The sequence below is a fragment of the Bufo gargarizans genome, chromosome 5 (assembly GCF_014858855.1).
Source record: "Bufo gargarizans isolate SCDJY-AF-19 chromosome 5, ASM1485885v1, whole genome shotgun sequence".
Taxonomy (NCBI): Eukaryota; Metazoa; Chordata; class Amphibia; order Anura; family Bufonidae; genus Bufo; species Bufo gargarizans.
The window spans coordinates 150,224,985-150,245,614 of NC_058084.1; the positions used below are offsets into that span (position 1 = coordinate 150,224,985).

The following is a 20,630-nucleotide window of genomic DNA, read 5'->3' on the forward strand; positions in this document are numbered from 1 at the left end:
ATCAAGTCCTTTGGAGGAGTTAATCTGCCTAATCTCGCCCTACTGTCGCAGCCGCAACCTCTCCCTACGCTAATCAGAGCAGAGTGACGGGCGGCGCTATGTGACTCCAGCTTAAATAGAGGCTGGGTCACATGGTGCTCTGGCCAATCACAGCCATGCCAATAGTAGGCATGGCTGTGATGGCCTCTTGGGGCAAGTAGTATGACGCTTGTTGATTGGCTGCTTTGCAGCCTTTCAAAAAGCGCCAAGAAAGCGTCACAAAAGCGCGAAGAAAGTGACGAACACCGAACCCGAACCCGGACTTTTACGAAAATGTCCGGGTTCGGGTCCGTGTCACGGACACCCCAAAATTCGGTACGAACCCGAACTATACAGTTCGAGTTCGCTCATCCCTACTAATGAGCCTTTAGGAGCAACGGGGGCGTTGGCGTTACTCCTAGTCTTGGCTCTCTGCAACTGCCGCCCCCTCTTCTCTTCCAGACAATGTAAACATCTTCACCCCTGGCCCTGACTTCTGCTAAAGTCAATTCAAGTGCAGAAGGCGGAGGAGTTGTAGTAAGCGGAGCCTCTAGGTGTAACAGCAACCCCCCTGTTTCTCCTAAAGGTCTATTTGCATATAAATAGAAAATTCATTTTTCTCAGCAATGTGGACACATATGAACCTGGGACCAACGCAGAAGCCTTCAGCTGCTAAGCGCAAATGCAACAGGTCAGCCAGTGTCATATGTGCAAAACTGCTGACAGATGCCCTTTAAATTGCCGTGTACACTTTTTTCCCCCAGCTGGGGTGTCTGGTTTTATAAGGTTTACACTTGCAGGTATTAAAAGCGCAGTGTGATGTCTTGGAGTTTTGTGATAATCTTCTCCCCTCTCTGTAGCAGTCTGTTAATAGTTTCTTGTATTTCTATATAAGGTTTGTGTGAAGCCATGGAATAAATGGCGCTTTCAAATAAATAATGATCCCATAGGTTAGGCTACTTTCACCACGGTCGGCATCCGCTATGAATGGATTTGATTGTATTATCTCTAAAATGAACAAAATGGATCCAGCACTAAAACCGTTGTAAGTCAATAGGCGACGGGTCCGTTTTTGTTTGTGTCGGAGAAAACAGATCCGGCACCATTGACTTGCATAGTGTTTCATGTAGCAGTATCCCATGACGCACACAAACGCTGCTTGCAGAACGCAACCGAACTGAATGCATTCTGGTGTACTCCGTTCAGTTCAGTCCCCATTGACAATGAATGGGGACAAAACTTCAGCATTTTGCTCCGTTTTTGAGATCCTCTGCCGGATCTCAATACCTGAAAGGGAAAGCGCAGATGTGAAAGAAGCCTTATTGATACGGTGTTTCCCAGAACCCCAAAATCGAATGAGTCCAGTCTATATGATTGTCTGATGATCTCTAGCAGCCATATGTGTTTTACAGTAGGCTGGAGCGGGATTGGTTGAAGCACAAATTTAGCAGTGTTTAATGTAATATTAATATTGCTAATGATTCGCAGACTAAAAGCTTTCTTTCGCCATTAGCCTGTGCTTGAGACGGTTCTGAATGTGCGGACGCTAATGGTGAGGGTGGTGTTAATTGCTGTGCTCGGAGAAGCCATACCTCTGTGTAAGGTGGGGAGCTGTGCACTGTAATATCTGACATTGGCGCAGGAAGACAGCAGTAAATCACCGCGTGTAAGGACAGTTCTCAGAGTTTATATAATTAATGGGACCCCCCCCCCCAATAGCCTCATTGTTTCCGTTTCCTCCGGTTATGTCAATGTTACTGCTCTTCCACGCTGTTTAAAGTTTTACTGTGTCAATATTTAGATACCATGACACGTGTGTATGAATTCTTACCAGATTTTACACTTTCCCACATAAATCTTGATGGTGTATCTGTCATTCAGGGTGGCTCTTTTGTGTTTGCGGTATGTGCATGTCCCTAACACGATCAGGTTTGCTTGATAAGATAGCAGAGGGTAGCCGTGTTTGTGGAATTGTAATATGGAGAAAGTACATTAAAGGGGTTTTCCGGGAGTTTAGTATTGATGGCCTATACTCATCATGATCAATATCTGATATGTGGGCGTCCGACACGGCACCCCCACGATCAACTGTTTAAAGAGGACGACGAACTCCAGTGAGTGCTGCAGCCTCCTCACAGCTCAGCAATCATAGTACAGTCCATTGGATAGCGGCTCTGCTTGGTATGGCAGCCCAGGCCCAATCCCTTGAATGGAGGTGAGCTGCAAATAGGCCATGTGTCCAATGAATGGGCTGAGACGATCCATCTCTTCAAACAGCTGATTGGCATGTGTCAGGGCCCCCACGGATCAGATATTGATCTTGAGGATCAAATTGTTTTGGTTTTCTTAATGCGACAATTTTTTTAAAAGTCACACCTGCAACTATTTTTAGCTCCATTTTTTCAGGCGCACAGGTAATGATATATCTCCCCCGATATGTGCTACCCCTCCATGCCTCCACCGGTTTATGTATGCACAGCGGGGGAATGGTTGGGGGAGTATACACAAATTTTGGACTTGACATTTTTGGGGAGATAGCCGCACACTGTTGCCCAACTGACTTTCTTACCTTCTAGGAGTCTTTTCACACTGTTACTGTCCTTGTGTACAGTACCCCAGGAATGGGCTATCTGTTAAAGGGAGGCTGTGATGGTGTCTAATAGTCGCAGGCAGCCATCCCCCATAGACTGTTATGGCTTCCATTTAATGGATACATATTTTTACAGGACGCATCTGGATGGGATAGCGCAATCTGCCACGCTGTTTCATCCAGCAATCCTGACGTTACACCAGCTGAACAGAGGCCAAAAGGGGCCTCCGTCTGGTGAATGGAGGCCTTCTAATATATGCACGAAGAGCTTTCCCGGCACCTAACACAGTGAGGAAAGACAGATGCTCAGGTGCCAGGCATTTTTTTTCTTTTAAAAATCAACTTTGCACAGCCTGGCAGACATGGGCCTGGCATGTGTATTAGTTTAGATAAAGAGAAACTGTATCTTTTTTGTTTGTTTTGTAGGCCCCAAGCATACATTAAATAACTTGTGGGGGGGGGGGGGTACAACTCATGTAGTTGTAACCTCATGTACATCTTCCTCATGCATCTATTTTCAATTTGGGACCTTCTGACCTGTTTTCATCATGTAAACAAGTCACTCTGGTTTGTTTCCATCCTGTATGTAGCACTTCCTATTGGTGTATCCCACCAAACCCATGAGGCACTTCTCCTTTCTCTGACCCCGCTACAGCACCGCCCCTAACAGCACCCAGCTAGTTACAGCGACTCTACCATATTACCGCTCCTGTTGCTGCATGGACAGGGTCATGTGACCACAGCCCAGAACAGAAAATAGATAAAAGAAATACATTACAAAATTCGAGCCACCTCCATAAATGATTGTTTAAAAGGATGTTCAGGAAACCAGGAAAAAGCATGTGCGAGCAAGGAGGCCTATAACCCTGACTCTCTTCCACCTGAGGAACAGGCCCAAATTTTAGAAACTTATTGGAAGAAGCTTGTGGAAAGCGAGCCAAAATGTTTGACCCCGAGTTAGACAATTTAAAGGCAAAGCTACCAGATACTAGCGCCACGTCTGGGAATGTGATACAAGAAGTAAAAGCTGAACGTTACCATTGTCTCTAGCGTTAATCTAACATTTCACATTCTTGAAATCTAGCAGTGCTAGGATTCAATGTCAGGAGTTGTGAAAAACCGAATTTGAATGAATATTGCTGAGGTGTAAATAAATTTATAACTTCAACTGGACATTAGTGCCCGAGCCCCAGATTAACGGGTGAAGCACATTTTGTGTGAAAAGTCAAATTATGCATTGAATGAAAACCATGAACTAATTGGGGGACATTTATCTAGACTGGTGTTCCCAGAAGCTGGCCTTGAACTCTGTGCCGGAGTGACATACGTCTAATGTATTGAGATCTGGGGGGTACTATCTCTCCGTGTGGAGAGCACCTTAATGGGTGTGTTGGCCATACGTGCTCCTCTGGAATTCTTGGGAAGAACATTGACCTATTGGATAGCTACCTTGTATCTGCATCCCTTCTTCCCTTAATGTATTGCCGATCTACATTTCTGGCAGTCTGTGGGCGAGAAACTGAAGTCTACAGCAACTCTAATCCCCACCCACTTTAGAAAAGTGTCGAAAAGCTCAAAAAGCCACAAATAATGGTGCACTATAATGTGCACCTCTTTTACGCCACAAGACTTGTGATGTAAAAGCTTTAGTAAATGTCCCCAATTCACCTCTATAAGTTAATATCTTGGTCTGCATGCTGTTATGTGCCACATCCTCATCCTTGGGTATGACAAGAGACTGTTAGTTGTATGAAAATTCAGTTGTACAGCTTTGACCTGAAGCTGGAAACATAATTGCTTATTTCTTATGAAATGATCACTCTTGTTCCAGTAAATAGAAAGTAACCTAACCTCTCCTGCAAGCGTACAGTGGTGAAGGTGCAGCTCGTCATGTACAGTATTCAGTGAGCGCGCTCGTGTGTCCTGCACTCCTTTCACTGAAGTGCTAGAATGTATGTACAGCCTGCCACCTGGTGGGTAACCAGTGCAAGGGCAGGTGTGTCTCTTTAATAGTTAAATGTGAATGTGTGTCTATACACCATTTGCATTTGAGATTCATTTTTTTTCTGTATATGATATATTCACTGGTCGCAATTGATTTTTATTTTTTTATTTTTTAGCTTTCTAGAGAAAATCGACTATGTTAGGCAAAATGACTACACACCAACAGATCAGGTGAGTTGTTTTATATTAGTGTTGCAAAATGTTATTTATATATATACTGTGTGTATATACACATATACTAAAGATGACAGAACACATATACAGGCTGTTCCTGGCAGAATAAGGCAACTTTCACACTAGTGTTTTGGCTTTCCGTTCCTGAGATCCGGTCAGGGCTCTCACAAGCGGTCCAAAACGGATCAGTTTTGCCCTAATGCATTCTGAATGGAAAAGGATCTGCTCCGAATGCATCAGTTTGCCGCCAAAAAAACAGCAAAGTTTGTAACAAAATAACGTACCGTGTTTATTAAATGTACTTGAAGGCATCTCGCTTTAATAGAGACAACAATAAAAGACAACTTACTGAAGATCTAGTTGGGAGGCTGCATGCTTTAGGCTTGGACTACACGACGACATGTGCCGCACCAATGTCGTGCGACAATTTTTATAATGATAGTCTAAGGTGTCGCACTGCGACTGCGAGCCGACTGTAGCAAAAAATCCATCCAAGATGGATTTTTCAGCGACTGTCATGTCGCATTGCGACACCATAGACTATCATTATAGAAATTGTTGCGCGACATTGGTGCGGCATCAATGTCGAGCGACACGTTGCAGTGTAGTTGCGCGCTTTGTGTCACGCGACTTACTGTATTGTCACACGACACATGTCGTCTTGTAGCCCTAGCCTTATCCTGCTGGTTGTGCAGTCAGTGGACCTGTACGGCACAAGGCAGAACTCCATGACCCCACACTTCATGTGCTGCTATATGGTGTCGATCTTCGTGATGCTGCATCTAGAGTTTTTTTCTGTTGGATTTTTAATGAACATGACAATAAATACAGGGCAATCTGTAGATACCTTGTTATAGAGCAGGAGGAGCTGAGCACACTGATATAGTTTTGAGGGAAATGATTCAGTAAAATTTAAATATTTAAACCTCTGTTCCTTATATACTTAAGACTACTCAGAATGTGATGTGTAACATGTGTTCCTGTGTTCACGTGTTTCAGGATTTATTAAGATGCAGAGTGTTGACATCAGGGATTTTCGAAACGCGATTTCAAGTAGACAAAGTAAATTTTCAGTAAGTACAAAAATCATTTTAAATTTCTTTGAATTTTGTATGTGAATATTGTGACATTAATACAATTAGCAGTAATGGACAACTGGCTATACACATTAGATTGATGTTGGCCGAATCCACTGATTTCAGTGGGACTGGCCAACCATCTAATGTGTGTGAAGGTCTCCGGACTTTAGTCTTAGATGTGTCCATAGAAAACTAACTTGAAGTAACTGTAAGGCCTCTTTCACACTAACGATATGGATTGTGTCAGGATGCGTTCAGTAAAACTCACACCATTTTGAAAGCAAGTTCAGTCAGTTTTGTCTGCGCCGGCACTATAATAGAAAATGCCTAATCTTGTCCGTAATTGCAGACAATAGGACTTGTTCTATTTTTTTGCGGAAACGGAAGCACGGATCCGTAAATGCAGATGCGGACAGCACATTCCGGCCCCATTGAAAATGAATGGGTCTGCACCCGTTTCCGCAAAATTGCGGAACAGATGCGGACCCATTTTGCGGACGTGTGAATAGACCCTTAGGCCCCTTTCACACGGGCGAGTTTTCCACACAGGTGCAATGCGTGAGGTGAACGCATTGCACCCGCACTGACTCCGGACCCATTAATTTCTATGGGGCTGTGCACATGAGCGGTGATTTTCACGCATCACTTGTGCGTTGCGTGAAAATCGCAGCAAGCTCTATTTTGTGCGTTTTTCGCACAACGCAGGCCCCATAGAAGTGAATGGGGCTGCGTGAAAATCCGAAGCAAGTGCGGATGCGTTGCGATTTTCATGCACGGTTCCTAGGAGACAATCGGGATGGGGACCCGATCTTTATTATTTTCCATTATAACATGGTTATAAGGGAAAATAATAGCATTCTTAATACAGAATGCATAGTACAATAGGGCTGGAGGGGTTAAAAAAAAAAATTTAACCTTGATACACTTGTTCGCGCAGCCCGGCTTCTCTTCTGCCTTCATCTGTGAGGAAAAGGACCTGTGGTGATGTCACTGCGCTCATCACATGGTCCATCACATGATCCATCACCATGGTGCTCAATCATGTGATGGACCATGTGATGAGTGCAGTGCCGTCACCACAGGTCCTTTTCCTCACAGATGAAGGCAGAAGAGAAGCCAGGCTGCGCGAACAAGTGGATTAAGGCGAGTTAAATCGTTTTTATTTATTTTTTAACCCCTCCAGCCCTATTGTACTATGCATTCTGTATTAAGAATGCTATTATTTTCCCTTATAACCATGTTATAATGGAAAATAATAATGATCGGGTGTCGGATTCAGTGTGGGTGCTACGCGTTCACGTCACGCATTGCACCCATGTGGAAAACTCGCTTGTGTGAAAGGGGCCATACATGCAGTTTTTCACTGTAAAAACTTATTAGCCAGATGTCACATTATAGTGAATCAAATTGTATCAAGCCTCATTCACAGATTCATATCCTAGCGATATGCCACCAAAGTCTGAGATGGGCAAATCCCATTAATTGGTCAGAGTACTTAAACTCTTCGATGAATCGATAATACATGCTAATATTGGAGATTTTGTAATATATGTTATTACAAAAATGCTTCTTTATCCAATTCTCAGCTCCCCTCTCCCAGTCTCCTGACCTGATCTGTCACCCTCAATTCACAGCCGAAATCGGTCTTCAGGGTTTAGACAAACTAACATTTCACTGCTAAGATTAGAAGTCTAGGGAGAATGAGAACGAGTGAGAGAGAAGTGACACAGATGCAGCTGAAGACTCTAACAAGTTTACTATGTTGCCCCAGTGCTGTATTCACAGCTACACTGCTCAGTGCTGCTGTATAACGTGCTACCAAGAAGTAAGGTAGCAGGATCTCCTCTTCTCTGAGTGCTGTGTATGGCAGACTTAATGGCCTCTGCCACTTGCTTAGAGAAAACGGAGAATTAAAGATGGAGTTTGTAGAAAGGAAAACTGGTGATAAATGCCAGATACAAATCACAAAGTGGCCAGACCTAGTTTTATTCCTCAGTTACACACTCATGGCAGCTTATGCTGAAAAGTCACTGAAATGATGAGTAAACTCTAAGCTGTTATCAGATTTCAGTGCCAGCTCTTTCCTCTAATATTAGTCACTACACAATGATGCAGGGGACCCTGCAAAGTGGCCGGATTCAGGGAGCATCCACATCTGTCCTGCAGTGCTTTCCTAAATCACTTGTGCTGACTGACAGAATGTTACTTGTGTCTTTCCAACAGTATGTTTGATGTAGGGGGACAAAGAGATGAAAGAAGAAAATGGATCCAATGTTTTAATGGTAAGTGTCTATTTCCTCCATATAATTATCTAGATGGTACCATCTGTATGTTCCTGTGGTATGGAATCTGATAAAACTGCTGCAGGACCCCACGGGTACTGATGCAGAAATGCCACATTCATGCATGGCATCGCAAGTAATATGAAGCAACATGACCAAGGTCATGACACCTGATGTCTGTCGGCCTCCTCTTCCACCTTTATGAATAAACGTACTGTTCTCAGACCTACAACCAGCAGGGATGGTATGTACATGGCTCACTATGGAGCAGTTACGTCCAGACAGCTGTCAGGAAGAAGAATACATATTTCTGTCTAAAATTAAAATGGTTCTGTGCGAAGTTGAATACTGTAGTAACAAAATATTATTTTGTTTCTGCATTGTGGACCCTTTATCAAAAGCCTCAAAGATTGCCTACAACATGTAGAGAAGATCTGTCCGTAACAAGGACCTACACTAATGTAATGGATATTCATATTGTATAAACAAGGTAGAAGAAACCTTTCAATTGATTGACAGAAGAGGTGCATCATTGGGAGGGTTCTTGCACCAATTGGTACTAGTGATTTAGCGGTTTGTATTGTTGGCTTGTCCTTGCAGAGCGGACAGTAGTGCTATTTCTGCCCTGCTTGTCGGGGAATAAAGTTGTTCCGGTTTGCCGCTCTGTAGTGAACAGAGGATCACTAAGTAGAGACCTGGCTGTGTGAGGAGTGACTGAGCATGCGTGTCCAGCAGCACTAATTGCTGGGCACATTAATACACACTTTGAACACTAGGTGGCACCATATTTACTATGTGAGAAAATCTCAGCTCTTCGCTGGATCTATTTTGACAGATGTAAATGACAAAAACGTTTGGTTGAAGTTATTGCTGCCAAAGGAGGTTCAACCAGTTATTAAATCCAAGGGTTCACATACTTTTTCCACCTGCACTGTGAATGTTTACATGGTGTGTTCAATAAAAACATGGTAACATTGAATTCTTTGTGTGTTATTAGTTTAAGCAGACTGTGATTGTCTATTGTTGTGACTTAGATGAAGATCAGATCACATTTTATGACCAATTTGTGGAGAAATCCATATCATTCCAAAGGGTTCACATACTTTTTCTTGCAACTGTACATTAGATCAAAATTATTTGTGCCCATCCACCACGGCATGGTGACCTCAATCGGATGGGAACCTATGCTAAATGCTGGCCTTCAGTGAATTCAGGGCAAGCAGATTCCACATGCAATATATACTGGACCCACTCTGTATGCTACGTTACCTGCTGCTAGTAAGACTCTATTGAATACAGGGAGAACAGTGCTGGATGATAAATGTGGTACAGGAATAGACATTTTAGTCTTTTTACCAACTGTTGGTTGGCTTACTTTCAGACAGAATTTGACACCAGAATTGTAGTGCAAAACAACATAATCTAGGTCACATCCATTTCCCCTCAAAGATCCACCCTTTCGAATGAGTCCTACCACTTTTCATGCCAGTTGGAAAAAATGTAGAAACCCTTATTTTTGCCACTTTTAGATAGATTTTAGGTGCACATTAGTGAATCTGGACCAGTGTGTGTGCAGGATGTATGTATTATGCCAACCATTTACCAAAACTGCTTTCTGTTCCAGATGTTACAGCTATCATTTTTGTAGTTGCGAGTAGCAGTTACAACATGGTCATTCGAGAAGACAATAACACAAACAGACTACGAGAAGCACTGGACCTGTTCAAAAGTATCTGGAACAACAGGTAAAGCTGTGAGCAAAGTATCTGTCACCAAAACCCTATCAAACTAAGCATACTGCCTGGTAGGGTTGATCGTAGTGACTAAAATGAGCCCTTTTTCTCTGTAATTAGTATTACCGATGCAGATAAATTCTTATTTTCAGTTAAATACAAATCAGGTGCTTGGTGCACCCAAGGGTGGCCCTGAAATCTTGTGCATGCGCTGCTGCATATGTAGTACATGCATGAGATTCTTTTGACAGACTGTTTATAGTGATACCAACTGAAATCTGTCCATACTGTATATCAGTTATCTATTGACTATCATAAAAACAAAAAGCTCCATTTTGTCATGTATCTGTTCTTATCTGCAAAATGCACCAGAATAGGACATGTTCTCTAGTTTGCAGAACGGCCACACGGTCTGCAAAAAAAGAAAAGAAAACTGACGTGTGCATGGTCCAATGGACATGAATGGTTCAGTGTGTGTGCTATCCACACAAAATGAAGATGGCAAATTAATGAAAAATATGTGCATGAAGCCTAAAGGAAAAGTCAACACAGATTTAAGCTCAACTGTAGTCCTCCTGCACACAAGTGTCCGTATTGTAGTCCACAAACCACAGATTTGCAAAATACAGATACCTTTCGTGTGCTCTCCACTTTTTTCTCACTCCCATCACTAGGAAAAACTATTCTCTTACGCAATACGGCCAAGAATAGGTCATGTTCTATTATTTGTGGAGGACATGCACATGTGGAGCACACAGCACATTTTTTATCCATATAAAATGAATGGGTCCATCTTCTATCCGGAAAAAAGAGACAGATATGGTTGTGTGCATGAGGCCTAAATGTATCTGTAGTTTGCAGATGCCTGGTTTGCCAACAGCAATTCGGACACAGTTGTGTGCATGATGACTTATACGCATTCTTTATGTTGGCCACATGGTGGCAGCAGAGATCTAAAAATCTGACCAGTATAATGCAGTCTGGTTTTGTAAAGGATACAGTAACAGTATTCATTATTGCTATTTCTTAAGTTAATTTGAAAAATTACTGAAGATGGAAATGTAGAGGGCTAGAGCAACAATAAACAAAAAGTCTTAAATTATTTGTAAAATATTGTAATAAATTATAGTTTTTGTGATGGATTAAATATGAAAGTGTCATACTTGGTAGGTATTTGTGCTTTTTTATTGTTGGATGATCAAGTCATTATGAGAAGTATTTCTAGTAGTGCAGATATGCCTAATCTCACTCACAAGTATGTCTTCTGTCCTAACAGGTGGTTACGGACTATATCTGTTATTTTATTTTTGAACAAACAAGATATGCTGGCTGAAAAAGTCTTGGCGGGGAAATCAAAAATAGAAGATTACTTCCCAGAATATGTGCGCTACACTGTACCTGACGATGGTAAGAGAAAGTCACTGTACAAGTTAACGGAGATTACAATTATAGGCTGTCTGCAAGAAGAACATCTCCATGATATCACTTCATCTGTTTTGTGCAGTCTTTTAACGTGAATTCAAAAGATTTTAGAATAAATAAGCTTACACAGGCTAAGTGAAGAAATGTATTTACTAAATATGATGAAAATTTAAAACAAAAAAATCACATACATAGTAGTGAAACTAAATAGCAATCACTGGCCTGCAACACAATGCAGGGAACTCCTGTCGCCACGTCATAGCACATGGCCGACAACCCATGGTGATACAAGAGAGAGATGGTGACCTACAACATACTACCTGGATAATGTTCTCTGAGGAGCTCCTGTTGTTTGTCTCTGTGTAAAAAGGTTTATACCTTTTGCCCCTCCTCCTAAGGATGTCCAGTGTGCAGTACACATGTCTGAGAAATAATCACTCAGGAATGCTGCCGTCACAGCACAATGGGGGGGGGTTGTATGTAGGGGTGGGCGATATGGCCTAAAATCTATTGTAAAATATAATTTTAAGCATGTGCGATATATATCGTGATATATTCTATATTTGGGGGGGTTAAACTTTTTTTTTTACTTTTTATTTAATAACTATTAGCCTCTATTAGGGGAAATAGGACTTCACACTCTCCCTGCTGTCCTGTATATAGTACACACAGCAGCAGGGAGATTACCATGGCAGCCAGGGCTTGAGTAGCGTCCTGGCTGCCATGGTAACCGATCGGAGCCCCGCGAATACACTGCTGGGGCTCCGATCAGAAGCTGCCACCAATGATTTAATCGTGTGGAGGGGGGGCCCGCAATTAATATAATACTTAGAAGAGGGGGAGTAAAAGGTCCTGAGGGGTTAATTGCGGCAGATCACAGCGCAGTAATAGAGGCCAGGTATGGGAGGCACATGCAGGCTACGTTTGTATTCAGGCATATTATCAATATTCATTGGTGGCGGAGTGGCCACAGTCCCTCCCCTCCTCCTAGTCTGTTCTCATTGGTGGCGGAGTGGCCACAGTCCCTCCCCTCCTCCTAGTCTGTTCTCATTGGTGGCGGAGTGGCGACAGTCCCTCCCCTCCTCCTTCTAGCCTGCTCTCATTGGTGGTCAGTGGCAGCTGCACACAGTGGGGAGGGAGGGACTCCCTCCTTCTCCACTGTGCCGGCTCAGGAGAACATGGTGCGTGCAGAAAGCGGCGCATGCCATGTTCTACCGCAATATGGTGATATAAACGAAATCTCTATCGCTGGCCAAATTGATATAGTTTATATTGCATATCGTCTATATCGCCGAACCCTAGTTGTATGTGTTATCTAACTATCCCTAATTCACTACATTACAAGGAATACTATTACAAAGACTATAGAAGGTAATAATTAAAGGGGACAGAACCAATCAGTACTTAATTATGTAAAATACCCTCACAACACTTGCAGTCTTATGGTTTTTATGATGCATTATTATCCACATCGTCACTGACATGAATAGAAGCATTGGTGAGCATGGGAATTTAGATTCACTGGACCACAGGAGTTTGTATTGGTCATGGGGACAGATGCTGTTCTCCTTCTTAGGGCTCGTTCACATAAACGGGTGAAGCCCGTGCTGTGCAACACAAATTGTGGTCCGCAATGCACAGGCACCGTCCGTGGGGCAGCCGCATGGGGATCGTGGACCCATTCACTTGAATGGGTCCAAGATCCCTCCGTTCCACAATAAGATAGAGCATGTTCTATCTTTTTGCAGTGCGGAGGAACAGAACGGAACCCTAGGAAGCACTCCATAGTGTTCCGTTCCGTGCTTCTGTTCAGCAACTCCGGATTTGCTGACCCCCCTGAAGTGAATAGGTCCGCATCCGTGATGCGGAATGCACACAGAACGGTGCCCGTGTATTGCGGATCCGCAAATGCGGTCTGCAATATGGCAACGAGCAGCACACGTTTGTGTGAACAAGCCCTCATAGGAAAACTAACTCTAACCTGAAGAAAAGACAGCCTTAGGCCTCATTCACACATACGTGGATTTTCACGGACCGCGGTCCATGAAAACCCGTCCTGCTGAGCGCACAGCGTTATTGGTTGCTATGACGCTGTGCACTTGCTGCCGCTGTACAGTAATAGAGTTCTCTTTTGGGGGCTTTTCTTTTCTTTATGGGCATTGCTCATTGGATAGTATCTGATGACAAAAAATGTAAAAGCTCCCATACACATTAGTGTATTGTCAGTCAAACCTGCTGTTTTCTGCGAGACCAGCCAATAATCCAATGTGCATGGGGAGCTCCTGATTCTCCCCGGACAAATGATATGAGGGGAGAGAAGAATCGGGCAAACTGATTTTTTTGGACCCCCATCCTTTTCTTCTCTCAGGAGAAGAGTCGCCAGCATAGATATCTAACAGCAGAGTTCTCCTTTCTCCCACTGAATCACACATAGATGCTCAATTAAATGTGTATGGGGTGGTCAGTACAGGTAGCTGTTGGCCGAACGAGACCCCGACTGGCTATTGAAGGTGTACATACTTAAAGGGTAACTGTCATGTTTTCATCAAAAAATCCATTTTAGCATATGTTACTGCTGCAGCAGCATTATGCATAAAGCAATCTTTAGTTTCTTCACATTCCACAGTTTTTCTTGAGTTTTTCCCTTAGTTACAGCTGTTTAAACATTTACAATATGAGGACCTTCTCAAGATGGCTCCTCTGCTAGGTCTATGAGGCCAAAACTGCTTCCCCTCACTTCACATACCCACTTGCTGTAGCCAGCAGCTTCCTGCCAGCCAATCAGATTGCATTACGGAGAGACACGCCTCCTCACTCTGAAGTTTAAAGGGAACCTGTCACCTGGATTTTGGGTATAGAGCTGAGGACATAGGCTGCTAGATCGCCGCTAGCACGTCTGCAAATATCCAGTCCCCATAGCTCTCTGTGCTTTTATCGTGTCAAAAAAACTATTTTATAGATATGTAAACTAACCTTAGATGAGTCCTGTCTCCTCCATGCTTCAGAAATGAGTCCAGTGTTCTGACTCTGAGCCCAGCCACCCCCACTGTGAAGGAGCCCAGCACCGCTCCGAATCTCCTTGCGCCCCGACGTCAGAAAGCTATAGCGCAGTAATCTCACGATGTGCAAGCTAGCGCATGTGCAGTTCGTTCCCTGAGACTGATGCCAGCACAGGGAAGGAACACTATGCCAATACTGCGTATGCGCCAGCTCGCGCATCGCAAGATTACGGCACTCTAGCTTTGTGACGTCAGGGAGCAAAGAGGAGATTCGGAGTATGCGGGGCGGTGCTGGGTTCCTTCATAGTGGGCGTGGCTGGGAAATGCTCTGGAAACATTAATATATATATATATATATATATATATACATACACACACACACACACACACAGTACAGACACACCTTCTCATTTAAAGAGTTTTCTTTATTTTCATGACTGAAAATTGTAGATTCACACTGAAAAAACTATGAATTAACACATGTGGAATTATTTACATAACAAAAAAGTGTGAAACAACTGAAAATGTCATTCTAGGTTCTTTGATTACTGCTTTGCACACTCTTGGCATTCTCTTGATGAGCTTCCACAGGTAGTCACCTGAAATGGTCTTCCAACAGTCTTGAAGGAGTTTCCAGAGATGCTTAGCACTTGTTGGCCCTTTTGCCTTCACCCTGCGGTCCAGCTCACCCCAAACCATCTTGATTGAGTTCAGGTCCGGTGACTGTGGAGGCCAGGTCATCTGGCGCAGCACCCCATCACTCTCCTTCATGGTCAAATAGCCCTTACACAGCCTGGAGGTGTGTTTGGGGTCATTGTCCTGTTGAAAAATAAATGATGGTCCAACTAAACGCAAACCGGATGCTGTGGTAGCCATGCTGGTTCAGTATGCCTTCAATTTTGAATAAATCCCCAACAGTGTCACCAGCAAAGCACCCCCACACCATCACACCTCCTCCTCCATGCTTCACGGTGGGAACCAGGCATGTAGAGTCCATCCATTCACCTTTTCTGTGTCGCACAAAGACACTGTGGTTGGAACCAAAGATCTCAAATTTGGACTCATCAGACCAAAGCACAGGTTTCCACTGGTCTAATGTCCATTCCTTGTGTTCTTTAGCCCAAACAAGTCTCCTCTGCTTGTTGCCTGTCCTTAGCAGTGGTTTCCTAGCAGATATTCTACCATGAAGACCTGATTCACACAGTCTCCTCTTAACAGTTGTTCTAGAGATGTGTCTGCTGCTAGAACTCTGTGTGGCATTGACCTGGTCTCTAATCTGAGCTGCTGTTAACCTGCGATTTCTGAGGCTGGTGACTCGGATCAACTTATCCTCCGCAGCAGAGGTGACTCTTGGTCTTCCTTTCCTGGGGTGGTCCGCATGTGAGCCAGTTTCTTTGTAGCGCTTGATGGTTTTTGTGACTGCACTTGGGGACACTTTCAAAGTTGTCCCAATTTTTCGGACTGACTGACCTTCATTTCAAGTAATGATGGCCACTCGTTTTTCTTTACTTAGCTGCTTTTTTCTTGCCATAATACAAATTCTAACAATCTATTCAGTAGGACTATCAGCTGCATCCACCTGACTTCTCCACAACGCAACTGATGGTCCTAACCCCATTTATAAGGCAAGAAATCCCACTTATTAAACCTGACAGGGCACACCTGTGAAGTGAAAACCATTTCAGGTGACTACCTCTTGAAGCTCATCAAGAGAATGCCAAGAGTGTGCAAAGCAGTAATCAAAGCAAAAGGTGGCTACTTTGAAGAACCTAGAATATTACATGTTTTCAGTTGTTTCACACTTTTTTGTTATGTATATAATTCCACATGTGTTAATTCATAGTTTTGATGCCTTCAGTGTCAATCTACAATTTTCATAGTCATAGAAAACTCTTTGGATGAGAAGGTGTGTCCAAACTTTTGGTCTGTACTGTGTGTATGTGTGTATACTCTACTGTCACCCAAAATCCAGGTGACAGGTTCCCTTTAATGCAGGCATGCAGTGTGAAGGACTACCCCTCTGTCTTCTGTTTACATGAAGTTGGGGGGAAAGACAAGCCATAGCAAGTCTTTTAAGGGAGCAGTGGAAAGGGACAGAGGACAATAATGAAAGCTGTTATTATAAGGTAATTACAGATCTTTTGACAATCATTGACAGACTAACTCAGGTATACACGCCTAGCTCTAATAAACTAGCAAATAAAAAATATATATATGACAGTTATCCTTTAAGAGTAAAACATCATCATAAAGTTCACTAATCTATGGCTGAAGAAACTTGATTACCTCTAAGGGCATAGACTTCTGATAATCAGAATTTGTTTGGTTTCTCAGTACTATTTATCTGTGGTTTTTATCATGTATTTTGTGGGAACGAACTCATTTGACAAATCTTGTTCATTTCTGTGGGATACACATTGAAACGGTATAATTATTGCACTGAGTGTACCTATATTATAGTTATTTTAAAACAACTTTTAATTGGTCGATATTTAGAATATAAAGACACTTATATTGAAACAATGCTTGTGTTGCACTGCTTTCTTAGAGGAGTGTCAGGCGTGACAAGGAGATTCCGATTTTTTCAGGCAGCGGTTTTTTAGACCAGGGTCGCTTTTGAACAAATATTCAGGTGGGTTGCTCTGCTTGAGTTCTATCCCTACATATACTAGATGAGTGGGGAGAACCCTATCTGGCTGTATTCCGGGCACCCGCCCTTATAAGGGCGACCCACAACCACTGGAACCTCGGATCTATCGCTGTTTCACCCTGACAACTTGATTCCCTCTAAACTGTCCGACGCGTTTCACCACTGGGAGCAGTGGTTCTTCAGGGTCAAGGAGACAACATTGAAACGGTCGGCATGGGCCATTATGACTGTCCATGCAGCTGCCCAGAAAAAAGCAAAGTGAAGTAGACAGGAGAAGAAATAGCATAACGCTTTCTAAGTAGTGCTACCATGTTATTCTAGTAATCGGTAGGCGTCACGCTGTCACACCCCACCTATCAGAGAGTGGTGGCATATCCTACTTATGCCTCATGCACAAGCCCGTGTCCGTTTTTGCGGTCTTCAAATTGCAGATCCGCAAAACACCAGGTACAGGCTGTGTTCTGCATTTTACGGATCGGTACATCCTGCCCTCTGTTAGAAGTGGATATTCTAGGCCACAGAACCGACATACAGAAACAAATGGGTCCATATGCGATCTACAAAAATAAATGCTAATCAGATGTAGACCTAAACAGTCATGCATGAGGCCATATACTGTGTGCCACCATTTACTTTACACACAACCTGATTAAAAAGAAAAGGTTTCTAGAAATATATACAATGTTTTTTTTTTTTTTGTTTTTTTTTTTTTTTTTCTATTTGTATTTTATTTACTACTTTATATCAGAGTACAAGCATAGAAAACAAAATAGAACGATACGGGGGAAAAGCTAAGCAAAAAACACTATAAGCCCAGGCTTATCTAGTGGTGGCCAGAAGCTTGTCATCTCACAAACTATATTGTCTTTACAAGCCTTCAAAACAAATGAGCTTTAGTCCTGCGGCAGTACTGTAAGTTTACCATGAATATTCAGTTTGGTTTATGACATCTGCATTTTTCTGCCTATATTATACTTAATTGTCTAAATCTCTTCTACAGCAACACCAGATGCAGGAGAAGATCCCAAAGTGACGAGGGCCAAGTTTTTCATAAGAGATGAATTTTTAGTAAGTACTTGTTTAAAAAGTGTGTCACTGGCGACCTCCCTATCCAACTATTTGTATAGACACATAGCCATAGTTCACCTGATTTAACCCTTTGAGGACATGGCAATTTTCCATTTATTTTTATTTATTTTTTACTCCCTGTCTTTCCGGAGACATAACTTTTATATTTTTCCATTCATATAGACATATGAGGACTTGTTTTTTGAGGGACCATTTGCACTTGCTAATGTCACTGTGTATTATTGCATACCATGTAGTGGAAAGCTGGAAAAATCTAAATGGGGTGGAATTGGAAAAAACTTAATTGTGCCATTTATTGGATTCGTTTTTACGTCATTCCCTAGACTGTATAACTGACCTTTTCCCTCTGGGTCAGTACAATTACAGTGATACCACATTTATATAGTTTTTCTTGTGTTTAAATATTAGAAGAAGAAAAAAGTAAAACTTTGGGGAAAAAATATATTTTTTGCTGTGCATCACTAAGGCTACATGTACACAAACGTATTTTGTTGCCACATCCGTTCCGTTATTTTTTTATTTATTTTTTGCGGATAGGATGCGGACCCATTCATTTCTATGGGGCTGTTAAAAAAAAAAAATGTGGATGGTCACCCGTTTGTTCTCCGCGTCCGTGGTTCCATTCCGTAAAAGAAATAAAGCCTGTTCTATTCTTGTCCGTTTCGCGGACAAGGATATGCATATACAATGGATCTGCAAAGAAAAAAAAAAATGGATGCCATCCGGACGTCATCCGTTATTTAATTTTAATTAATTTTTTTGCGGATTCGCAGTTTGTGCACCGCAAAACACATACGGTCGTGTGCATGTAGCCTAATTCTGACCCCCATAACTTTTTTAGATTTCCATCTACAAAGCTATGTGCAGGCTCAATTTTTTTTGGGGCGAACTGAAATTTTTATTGGTGTGCGTATGACTTATTTTTAATATTTATGATTTAATTTTATGGGGCGATGAAGAGACGAAAAACACTGCAAATCGGCAATTTTTATTAGTTTTTTCTGTTACAGCATTCATCATACAGGATAAATATATTTATATTTTAACTGCATGAGCATTTTGGGATGCAGCGGTGCCTATGATCTTTATTTTTAATATTTTTTTTTTTTTTTTTTATATATTTTTCTTTTTTAAGCCCACCTGGGAACCTGAACGTGCAGTCATTAAATTGCTTCTCCCGTACTCTAATGTGATTTAGTACACTAGTAAATGTATTCCAGTGCAGTACTGCCATATGCAGATCTACATTGGACTATACCTGTGATAGGCCTGGTGGCCCTGTACAGGCTCCAGCTTATCACCAACAAACGGCTTCCCCGGTGTTAATATGCAAATTATACTTTGGTCTAATAAGGGCTTCACCATTGCTCTTGTTGCACCTAAACTTTACTCCTTTTTATGGCCAGACCCTCTTTGGCTGCTTTGATTGGTTTGCCAGGCAGTGGCAAAGCAGCCAGGGAGGGGCTGACAACTGAAAGAAGTGGAGCTTGGGTGCAACAAGAGGAATAGTGATGCCCTCATTGCAACAAAGGCCTAATTTGCATTTTAAGAAAAAGTATAACCCAGAAACAGAGCCTCAGGTCAACAAAAGAAACGGTTTTATTTAGGTGAACCACATCTATGTGTCTATACAAACAATTGATAGGGAGGTCGCTGGGGACAGATTTGGTTTTAGTTCTTTTGCTCAACAAAGATCGCAGAAAGTGCATAACTTTTTTGATAATCATGGACTTATTAAATATGAAATATTTACCAAACTTAAAGGGTGATATAGTTAGATGCATATGATAAAAGATCAATCATTTCATCCCAAGCTCCACCATTTTTTTTGTGTGAATTTCACAGCATATTGCCCCTACACTAAGAGTTTACCTACATATTTGTGTCAGTGGTAGTTCTTCAGCTATTCATATTCTTAAGGTGATGAAGAAGTGTAAGGCCCCTTTCACACGAGCGAGTTCTCAGCGCGGGTGCAATGCGTGACGTGAACGCATTGCACCCGCACTGAATCCAGACCCATTCATTTCTATGGGGCTGTGCACACGAGCAGTGATTTTCACGCATCACTTGTGCGTTGCGTGAAAATCGCAGCATGTTCTATATTCAGCGTTTTTGACGCAACGCAGGCCCCATAGAAGTGAATGGGGCTGCGTGAAAATCGCAAGCAAGAGCGGATGCGGTGCGATTTTCACGCACAGTTGCTAGGAGACAATAGGGATGGGGACCCGATCATTATTATTTTCCCTTATAACATGGTTATAAGGGAAAATAATAGCATTCTTAATACAGAATGCAAAGTACAATAGGGCTGAAGGGGTTAAAAAATAATAATAATAATATAACTCTCCTTAATCCACTTGATCGCACAGCCCGGCTTCTCTTCTGTCTTCTTCTTTGCTGTGCATAGGAAAAGGACCTTTAATAACGTCACTGCGCTCATCACATGGTCCGTCACCATGGTAAAAAAAGATCATGTGATGAGCGTAGTGACATCATCAATGGTCCTTTTCCTCAAAGAAGAAGACAGAAGAAATGCCGGCTGCATGATCAAGTGGATTAAGGTGAGTTAAAATTTTATTTAATTTTTTAA

General features: G+C 42.4%; 1 protein-coding gene across 2 annotated transcripts in view; it reads left to right on the forward strand.

Moving 5' to 3' along the window:
• Positions 1 to 20,630, forward strand: part of GNAL (G protein subunit alpha L) — a 308,716-nt gene that overhangs the window by 284,023 nt on the left and 4,063 nt on the right. For both annotated transcript variants that reach the window (XM_044293648.1, XM_044293649.1), the window contains exons 6-11: positions 4,729 to 4,783; positions 5,786 to 5,859; positions 8,089 to 8,147; positions 9,772 to 9,892; positions 11,157 to 11,287; positions 17,952 to 18,019. In XM_044293648.1, the coding sequence (XP_044149583.1) occupies positions 4,729 to 4,783; positions 5,786 to 5,859; positions 8,089 to 8,147; positions 9,772 to 9,892; positions 11,157 to 11,287; positions 17,952 to 18,019 (508 nt within the window). The remainder of the gene's footprint in view (positions 1 to 4,728; positions 4,784 to 5,785; positions 5,860 to 8,088; positions 8,148 to 9,771; positions 9,893 to 11,156; positions 11,288 to 17,951; positions 18,020 to 20,630) is intronic.